The sequence below is a fragment of the Montipora foliosa genome, chromosome 14, assembly GCF_036669935.1.
Source record: "Montipora foliosa isolate CH-2021 chromosome 14, ASM3666993v2, whole genome shotgun sequence".
NCBI lineage: Eukaryota > Metazoa > Cnidaria > Anthozoa > Scleractinia > Acroporidae > Montipora > Montipora foliosa.
Genome location: NC_090882.1, coordinates 5,715,265 through 5,726,012, shown reverse-complemented (window position 1 = coordinate 5,726,012; position 10,748 = coordinate 5,715,265). Strand labels below are relative to the sequence as shown.

General features: G+C 37.7%; 1 protein-coding gene across 1 annotated transcript in view; it reads left to right on the top strand.

Annotated features, from left to right (window-relative positions):
• Window positions 1-5,116: 5,116 nt before the first annotated feature.
• The window catches only part of LOC137984282 (triple functional domain protein-like), a 39,339-nt gene continuing 33,707 nt past the window's right edge, over window positions 5,117-10,748 (top strand). Inside the window, exons 1-2 of the mRNA XM_068831400.1 lie at window positions 5,117-5,331; window positions 10,114-10,227. Of these exons, the coding sequence (XP_068687501.1) occupies window positions 5,295-5,331; window positions 10,114-10,227 (151 nt within the window). The 5' untranslated portion in view covers window positions 5,117-5,294. The remainder of the gene's footprint in view (window positions 5,332-10,113; window positions 10,228-10,748) is intronic.

The window sequence follows — 10,748 nt, the reverse complement described above, 5'->3', positions numbered from 1 at the left end:
TGATGATGTTGGCTCTCACAATATAGAGCTTGAACCTTTTGCGAAATTTTGTTAAGCGAATTTTCAAGCTACGGCGGCGAATGGGAGGTTTATTTGTGGAAAATTTTTTCTGATTGTTGTAGTCTTTCCCTGACGTTTAGACTTTTTAGCTCGGATTAACATAACTTTTACGTGGAAGTCGTGTAATTAAGAAAATCACTTTAAGCATACAAACACCCCTAATTAAGTAAGCTTTTAATGTACCAATTCAAGGCTCGCAAATATTTCAGAAATTTCAGGGAACGCGATGCTTTTTTAAGGCGACATGTCACTCGAAAATGTTGATAAACGATGTGTTTTGTTTTGCTACGTTACTGTTAGGGAAAGAATCAATTTCGTTTTCAAGAAGTCAAATTGTTATTTCATAGATCACATGCTGGTGTTTGATGTTCAGCTATATTGACTATATCGTTAAGTTTAAAAATAGAAGAACCGTAGCCAGAGTAAAACATATTAAAAAATTATAAAAAACGTTCACTGGCTATACACAGTTAAAAACTTTCGAGCTTTCGGCTGTCAGGCTACAGCCTTCAATATCTCCAACATTCTAAAGAAGAAATCTTCTACTCAGCGAACAAATCCCATCCCAACACCTGAGGAACTTGTTTGCATGTTTTTTTAAATGGGTTGCACCCTCCGATTTCTCCAATTATGCAGTCCTCCCCTATATTAATGGCATTTCTCAGCCTCTAACTAGACTCCTTAAAAAACATGATATTCGAGTTGTCAGCAAGCCATTCAAGACTTTACAACAGGAGTTTCCCTCTCCTAAGTCCCGACCTCCGATCGATCTTCAACCTAACGTGGTTTACAAAATATCTAGTGCCGACTGCCCATGGAGTTATATTGGCGAGACTGGCAGATTCTTTGAAACCAGAAAAAAAGAACATATGAGGAATGTGAAGTCTTACGCAAGAGGCTCCAACATCGCTAAACACGCTTGGTCTTCAAATCACTCTATTGACTTTAAAAATTCCCAAGTGATTGACAAGGGTTCTTCTCGTACCCGCAAGACACTGGAATCATGGCACACCGCTTCGACAGATCATGCAGATAACAATTCTAGGCCGCTCCCTAATAAAGAAAAAAATATATCGTTAAGCTTTGTTGTCAATTGAAATTTGCAATATCTTGTCGCATTTATGCTGCGCATGCGCAAAAGAGAAAGCTCTGGAGTCGAGAGTGTGTCTGATTTGCGCTTGAGCATGCCCAATCAGACACAGTGCAACAGAAACTGATCTCATGCATGCCTCGTGAGGTGAAAGGTTAGTCGGCTTGGAGAGAGAGTTTCCCGATGATCAGTCGATTTGTGACCGAGGTTTGGTGGTGGAAGGTGTTTTTGTGTTTAAGACCTTCGTTTGTTAATTTAAGCCGAACATTTCTGGTTTCGTGCACCTGGACTCAAGGGTAGCGTCATCTAGGCTTTTACTTCCTGTAGAAGACGCACATGACGTAACAAAAGCTTTAGGGGTCTTTAGGGATTTAGAATTCTGATTAGGTATTGTTTCACAATTTTTGTTCTATTGTTTTACGTCATGTGTGTCTTCTACACGAAGTAAAAGCCGTCATCTAGGTGTAATCCTATCTTTCACGTCGTGATCTTTGGCAGAAGTCAAGAAACGCATTCGCAGCTCAGGCTATTTTAAACCAGTACACTAGTGTACGACCGTGTACTTTTCACAGTTAATTTTATTTAAGTGTCTAGTTCTAGCGCTGAAGCAGTAATTAGGGACAGTGTAAACTGAAATTAACAATCAACGTTAATCAAGTCAAATATTGGTTTTTTTAAGGAGAGGGGAACTGACCGGAGTACCCGGAGAAAAACTTCTCGGTGCAGAGTAGAGAACCAACAAACTCAGCAACCCACATATGACGCCGAATCTAGAATCGAATGCGCGGCCACATTGCCAGGGAGTCTAGTGGTCTCACCACTGCGCGATCCCTGCACCCGACAACATTGCTCTTGCAAATAAATCGCATTTTTCATTGACCGGAAGCCTGAGCAAACACGCGAAAGCGACAGGGTGGAACGTAGAAGCAGGTTGTTTGGTGATCGAATATCACCTCAAGCCTGGTCATTTTCCTGCCCTGAATGAATTTTCTAACAATTTACAACAATTGCCCTAGTGCAACCTTTGTTCATTCCTGTGCTAGTGTTCGACTCCTGTTTGGACAGCTCGGATTTTTCCGAATTACACCCGAGACAATCACGATAAAGAAATTCTTTCATTCTCCATATTCCTTTCGCTCTTCGTAAACTGTTGTCTTTTTACAATTTCGGTAAGAATGCTAGTCTGAAATTTCAGCCGTCTCCTCCCTAAGTATAAAAATGCTTACTTGGGTTCTGGTCTCCTTTAACCCTCTGAAACGCTCCAAACATACGTATATATAAACATATATAAACATATATATGTCCATAGCCTGCTTTGCTCCGGATACAGCTACTGCCTTTAAACTTTTGCGTTTTTTTGTCACGGAATGCTTCAAACTAATAGACACGAAAACACTGAAGAAGATAATTAAATTTTATTTTTACCCACGAAATGTAGTTTTTATGCAGCTAGAGAATTGAGTATCAATATAAGATAATCTTTGTCCAGTTGTCCAGAAATCGTTCTCAGGTGTCGAAAGTTTACACGTGATCTCCAGCTGTGATTGGCGCCTCTTTTTAACCAATGACAAGCAATCGCGATCGCGCACGCATTTTCCCGCGCTTTAAGAGCCAGTTACATGTAATTACTTTGTTCTTCGAACAGAATTTTCTTCATAGGATTCGGCTCTGACTCTTTTTTCGGGGGGGGGGGGGGTGGGGGTCGCGATTTGCCTGCGCATCATATCGGTGAGGTTCTTTGCTTTGCAGAGACACTTTTCAGAGAAGTCAGCCCAAGTAGGATCTCATCATTCAGAGGCAATCGCCATGACCACTACACCACGTGACCAATTACCGGGAAAATATGTATTTTAAAAAGAATTGTGGGCGCGACCAGAAACGAGTTTTTGTGTTTTCGTTGCATGCAATGCCATATCCGGTTGTCGAACGACTAGGTAACACATCCCATCGAACTTAATTACATGCATATGACAGTGACATGATTTTATAATTCTCACGGTATTGTTAAGGAAAAGTATCAAATATTTTAAATACCATCGTGGAAACTTGTCAAGCATGTGTGTATTGGTTTTGATTGGAAATAATGTCCTTAACAACAGTTTCATAAACTGTGAACAGCTGTGCTAGGATTGCTTTACCCTATATTTGGGTCACGGAATGTAGACATTGGACTTTAGACTAGGGAATTGAACTGGATATTGACCAAGATACCGAAGGTCCAAAAAAAAAAATGAATTTTTTTAAAAAATAGGAAATCGGCTAAAAAAGCTTCGAACAAAGTGTAGGCTACCAGTAGCCTCTTGTCTTTTCCGTTTTCCAATTTTCATCGGTTAATGCGATTTTAATTTACCTTGGCCGGTTGGTCATGTTAATATTTGCTTTGACAAACACTACGCATTATAAGGAGAATCTTTGCTGATGTCATTGCTCAAAATTTATCTCATTTACCCACGCTTTCGTGGAATTGTCTAGCCACACACAAGTGGGCTTTAAAACTGAGTTTAGATGGCTTTTTCAATTAAGCTGCCATCCGTATTTTATGAAGCATTCGTTTTGATAATCAGCCCAATATTTGACATTGAAAACTGGCAAATGATTGAGAGGCGAAAACTTTATTGCGGCCATAAGTTCCCGAGTCGGAAAATTCCAATTTTAACTAGTTAATCAGGGGCACCCAACGAGAATATGGTTCAAAACCACTTAAACATAGCATTGTTAAACGTATTTTAGTATTTAAACGGTAGATATAGGCATATTTTTATCCCCTAAAAATTTTTCATCTGTTCGGATTTCCTAGCTGAAAGTCTAGTAATCCGAAAATTATAGGGATCAAAACTTACATTTTCGAAAATTCCAGCCAGAAAAAAGGCTCCCGAAAATTCTAGGTGACCTTTTTAGGCCAAAAATCCATTAAAAATGGGCAATTATACCATCTTTTAGATGTTCGAAATTCCTAGGACAGGCAGGCAAGCAAGAAATTTTACAACAAATGTTCCGAAAATTCTAGATCTCAAATCGTCTTCCGAACAGATATTTTCCGAAAATTGACGTTGGGTGCCCCTGGTTAATCGGGCTCAAATTTTCACCCAGCCGATCATGCAATACGATGAGATTATGCTGTTGAGGCAATTTCCTCTCTATATTGCAAATGCAGAAAAATGCAGTCCTAAAAGCAAAAATAAACAAATAAATAATAATAACAATAATAACAATAATGGTAATGATAATCATAATGAAAAATTTAAGATGAAAATGGTGATAAATAACTTTTCTGGATCAATGTAGAAACAAGTCATCTTTAAACGTCTACAAGATCGTCCAAACAATTTTTTTGAAATTTCGAGTATATACATACATCGTATGTTGATTTGCTTCTCTAGTCTTTGTTTTGAAGTCTAGGTGGTAACTTAGCAATAAAGTCTAAAACAAAATTTTTCTTTTTTGAAATAACAAACATCCAACTGCGACAGTGATTACAAAAATGCAAGGATTTATCATTTCACGCAGTTGTATGTCATGAATGTTAACGCAAACAAGGCCGGTCTCGATTATTCTTATTGACAATAAAAACGAAGGTTAACTTTCAGCCAGTTTGAATTTGATTGGCTATGCTTCCCCCCCCCCCCCCCCTTTTTTTCCTTTTTGAGATAACACATTTTAGATCGAACCGTGTTTCATTTTCGTTGGATTTTTTCAATTAGTAGCCACTCGCCACTTCAACGAGATGACTATTGATTTTTCATTCATTATGCGAAAAAAAAATTAAATGCAATGAAGGACACATTAAAATGGTACTCTGTGTTTTATTCTGCCAATCACTTTCATGGTTAAAGAAATCGACCATATATTTCCGTGGAATTTATTGTCTCGCGCAAACGAGAAATTTTCTTAGAACATACAGTCAGTCACGCTCGGCCTTCTGTCACGCCATTTTTGTCACGCAGGAATTTTCACGCCTTGGCAAACATTCAAACGTCGAACAGGTCAGCCTCGTTTTATAGACTATGAACTCTCAGGCGTTTCCATCTAAAACCAGGTTGAATGTCATCTTTGAATCCTGTCAGCCTCTTCAAATGTTACTAATACCTTGATAGAATGTGATGTTGCATGGAGCAGATGTCATTATTGGTTAGAAATTCGGCAAATGTCTCTACACGAAACGACACGGGATCTTTCTTTTGGTGAGTGGCACACAGTTGTTTCTCTTTCATTTGTGTGAACCATTTCTCTGCCTAAAATCTCACATATTCAAACTTGGGTTGTAGTTTTAAACATTTAATGTGTTTCCATGTCCTTGTTTCGACGCTTCGGATGTCTCGCTTTAAGTTCGAGACGGTTCTTCAAAATTTAAGCTGATGTTGAGTTGTTGACATTTACAAATCTGCTTTTTATGTTCAGTGTCTTTCGAACGTAATTTTTTTTTTTCGTAAGGACCGTACTGTTTCGGTTTTCGTAAGTGGAGGCCAATATCTCGTTTACCGAGTGTTAACTTTTTTTTTATCAATCCTAAAGTTTGGCACAAAAATGTCTTAATGATCTAACGGGGTGTATGATTAACTTGAACGCACCCATGTCAAACTTCTGACTATTTATCACTTTGCCTTTTGAATATACACCAAGTGATGTTGTTTGTCTTTTAGAAAATTTGGCAACGTTGAAACCAACATTGAAAAACCATTATTAATACTTTGTTTGCGCTTTATTTAAAGCTGGAAAATTGCCGGCGGCGGGCACGGAAATAAGAAATTAGAGCTTAATTGGCACGACCGTAAGACCATTAGATGCATGCCAAATGTTTTGTCGCATATTTTGAATTGCACATTTTAAGCAGAAACATATTTGGAAAACCTTGCATTTCGACGAAATCTACGACTAGGCTTTAGCGAAGGTATAGAAACGATTTATTTCAGATCAGAAAAAGCCATTTAAATATAGATTTCTGGAAATATGGCTTCTGCGCGTTTAATTAATTGGCAAAATGACATTTTTCGGTGTTGTGAACAATTTTAATGTATAGAAGATTCCCGATCAAGGGTTCATCAGCGATTGCATAAAAAGACTTGTAAATTGTTTACATATAGTGTCAGCGCTAAATGCATTGTCACGCATTTTTACCAAAGGAAGTAAGGTTCGCAAATTTGACTTGCTAATTTTTTCAAGACAATATGTGCTCCATTGCTTTTTCCCACGATAAAGAAATTGCAAGGATCTAGTTTTACCGTTGATAGAATGATACCAAGTTATCCTGATTGAAAACAGCAAAATAATAATAAGCTAGTTTGTGTGCTGTGATTTCAAACTTATTTAATTATTTGTGGGTGTCTGTATTTTGTTCTACCCTCTGTTATCTTATTTAGGGGTTTTTTGTTTTGTTTTTTACCCAACAAAGAAACGAAGAAACGCAAAGTTATTTAATTTTTGGTTTGTTTGAAATAATAATTTTTTTGTTGTAGGAAGGCGGCGTGATACAGTAGTTTCGGCGTTGGGTTTGCATGCGGTTATCCTGGGTTCAAATCCCGGTTCTGACCTCTCGTTCGGATTTGTGTCCCGTTGTCCCGGATTCAATTGTAACTCTACCATTCCTTTTTAATAGCTAACTGGTTGCATCCTGCCAGCTGGGGTTCTTAATGTTTGTTGTCTGTTAATTAAGTCTCTTTCAGATTATGAAAAGTGGGGTGCCTGTGAACCATCTTCCACTTTTAACAAAGCATTCACATTTTGCATAAGTACATTTACATTGTTCAAGTTTGTTTGTAACTATAGAAGTTCCCGGTTACTCTTAAAGGCCTTCAAACAAAATGTACAAGGTTTCAATGATTGAACAATATTAATCAAGATTTACAAAATAGGGACACTGAAAAATGCAGACTGCAGACTGTCTGTAAAATGAAAATTCGGTTAGCCTGAATTAGGCCTAAATAACATTCGGTTAGCCTAATTAGGCCTAAATAACATTCAGGTTAGCCTGTTTACGGTTAGCTCTCAATAATAGTGAGGGTAACGCCATATTTTACCCCTGGTTTGCACGGTCTGCACTGTCTGCAGTCAGCATTTTGGGGTGACCGTACAAAGGTTGAAATGACAACCACTTATATAGATTATGAACTGGTCCTGTAATATTTGCAACCGGCAATCTGCGACCAAAATTGTTTCCAAGACATTAGAATTAATTCTTAGAAACTATACACTGGGGCTCCTACATTAGGAAAAAACTCCACTACACCCCTATGAATGTTGTCTACACCAACCTTCTGTCATAAAAAAACTTCCAACATTGATTGGTAAAGGACTGTGCTACAGAGATTCTAACCCTGTCAACTAAAAAAGGGAGGTTTTACAAGCGGTGTAGCTGCACCCATGACCTTATAGTGTGAACCTCAAGGGGGTTCTGGGGGCATGCTTCGCTGGGGAAAAATTGTAAGATCTGTGCCCCTAAGATGCCATTTCCTGCATTTTGAAATGACAGTTGAGTCAATGGAAAATGGTAGAGTTTTTGATTGGCAGGGAAAGCAAAGGCCTATTTTGATAACAATATTTGTTTGCATGGGGAATGTAGCATAAAAATAAAAAATGGATGGGAGTTTGGTAAAGCTTTGAGCTTCACTTATTGACAATTTCAAGCTCAGAAAAAAGGCAAATAGTTGTGCTAAAAAGACTGGTTAAACAAAGGAAACATCTTTCTTTGGCTAGGAAGAGTTTCAAAAACCAAGAGAATATTAAGGGAAAACAAGAGGCCAGAAATATTCGCCAAAAAGGGGAGGTTTCCGGCCCAAACGGGAGGGTTGGAAATCTGTTGACACAAGAAAAGGAAATGCCAAAAGTGCTATTTAAACTGAAAGTGTCCCATCATTTTGGTGAAAATTGTGGGTTCAAATAGTTGTGTTGGCTGTGCGAGCATATACACTGTAAAATTGTGTTTCTGACAGAGTTTTAGTCCATGTGAATGGCCTTCAAGATTGACATTTTGGAAATTCATCACTTCTTGCCACTTTTGTAGTTCAATGCTCTGAGATCATGTGTGGATAGGACGTTGTACTCTGCTAGCAGGGTTTTTTATTGTCTTGGTTTTGTTTTGTTTCATTGTCTTTTTAAAGTGGTCTTTAAAGATGCTATTTTAATACTTTGACTGAGAAAACATCGGCCACAGAATGATTCATTTCCCTGTTAAGGACGGTGCCTACTAATTAAACATACTTTTGCCCCGGTGTGTGATTATGCAGGAAATGTAGATCTTAACAAGTGTTATTGAAATCCAAAAAGAAAATTGGGGGTAACCACGCATTTTTCAGAGATAATTCGTGAATGTATGGCGTTCTTTCTCAAATTGAAGCTTAATTATCTCTCAAAAATGCATGGTTACCCCCAATTTTCTTTTTGGATACCAAGAGTACTTACTAAGATCTACTTTCTCCAGATAGTTTTAAACCGCGCAAAAATATCCTGTATTAGGAAGCGTCACCGATAGGAAATCCGAGTATCTTGAGATGCGGAGAACGTATGCGCAATAACAATAGTAGGCACCATCCTTAATGGGAGTGCATGCTATCATACTATACATTCAAATAAATTCTCTGTGATTGAATCACTTATCTTTGATTGGTGAGAAAAAAACGTGCATGTCAGTCACAATATATACAGAGCACAGGAAAGGGCATTTTGTTCCATTAACCCCAGAGAAGTGATGTGTTTCCCTGTAATTCAATGACTGCTTTGTGATTGGGGAATAATAACCTGTATGTCTATCAGACAATAGGGATTATCCTGTGGCTTACCTACTTCATGGAGGTCAAGTAACCTCCAAAGATTTGGAGGTAATGACAGACCCAGTCAACAGGAAAATGAATTGTTTCCTGGTGTCAGATTTTATCAAGGCCAAGGAAAATACCAGCAGGAAAGATGTCCATAAACTGATATTCTAAACAACAGTAACAAGGGAAAAAAAATGTCTGCAAGCAGAGCAGAAAGCATGTAGCTATAGTGGGGTCACAAAGTTGAATGGAGATTACCTTTTCTTTAATTGATGTTTTTACTATTATCCAGCTCAACAAATACATTGTTGGGAAACTTCTGGACTTAATCATATGGAAATTAATAGTTTTGTTTCTGCAGAAACTAGTGAAAAGATGTGTTATGTGATTTTGTGTTGAGAGTAAACAAATAAGGTAAAGAATAAAACTGATTTGTTGTTACCGCTGTGTTTAATGCTATTAAGACAAAGGTCACGACCCCAACCATTTCTGTTAGCTTTCATGTTAATCAGTTCTGGAGTTTATTTTTAAAAAAGAGGATTAATAACTTTATCATGGTCTTTCATCTGTTTCGATGAACATTCTTCTTAAGTGACACTTATTAAACTTTGCTCTCCAAATTATTTAAACAAAATAACATACATGTATTCCCTCAAAGTTCTAGATTGTATTTTGCATGTACTTTCTATGGTTGTCTTATTCTTCCAAAAGATTGCTCTATTTTTAAGCCTGTAGGAATAAACTGTGCGCAAATGTGACCACTGAAAGATATTGAACATAACTTTCCTGTAGTGCTGCTTAGAATTGAAAACATATCTTTTTAGGCAATTTTTGGAGAGTGGTTCATTGTTTTTGTAAACTTTTTGGTTTTAAGACCTGTAATATAATGATTGTAAATAGATTTTTAATATTTTTTTATGCTTGTGATATGTAAATTATTTCATTTTTTAATATTGTAAAGCGCCATGAGTTCAGGATATGTGCGCTTTATAAATAAAGTTATTATTATTATTATTATTATTATTATTATTATTATTATACTAACGACTTCTTGTAGATTATTGTAGTACTTGGGGCTGGTTCAAATGGGGGCCGCTTTATCTGCATGTTACTCAGATTTCCAGCCATAAAATTGCACCACAGTCAACCCAATCTTTGATTACACTGGTCATCCAGTAATGCCTTCAAACACTGCATTTTTCTTTCATTACCTAGCATTTCAGCCAGTTATCCATGAACCACTGTCAAACCCCGAATTTCTGCAGAATAATGTAAATGGGAATGTGAAAGTGAATGGAGGCATAACAGATGGCACTCATGAGCAAAAAGGTATGGGAGGATGTCTCAAAATGAGCAGTGATCACTGATGAAAATTTCCTGCAAATTTTATTACCTACTGTATAAATATGTCAACCCTGAGGGAAATGTGGGTGGATTTATGATTTTGTTGGGGAAGATAAATACAGTGTAAAGATCTCCACGCACTAGGCAAGTTTTTTCGTGGTGGATGGTGTTAATCCTCTTACAGCCCTTATTTACAGCCCTGAAATCAAATTGAATCAGAGGAAACAAAATCAAATGGTGGTTTTTGATTAGAAGGGAAAACCCTGAGGGAAAAAGCCGCTTAAAGCAGAGTAGAGAACCAATAAACTTAACGCAATATGGCATCTAGGAGTCCAGGAATTATCACTGTCCACTTGATAATGCATTAATATCTTTGGCAATGGCAATTGTCCGCTGGATGGTGATTTATCGGTTTATAGGCCTGCCGGAACCACTGAGGCTGGGCATCCACTCAACACCCCTGTTGTGATTCCCTTCTTCACCGATGCTGGGGTCTTTTGTGGAGG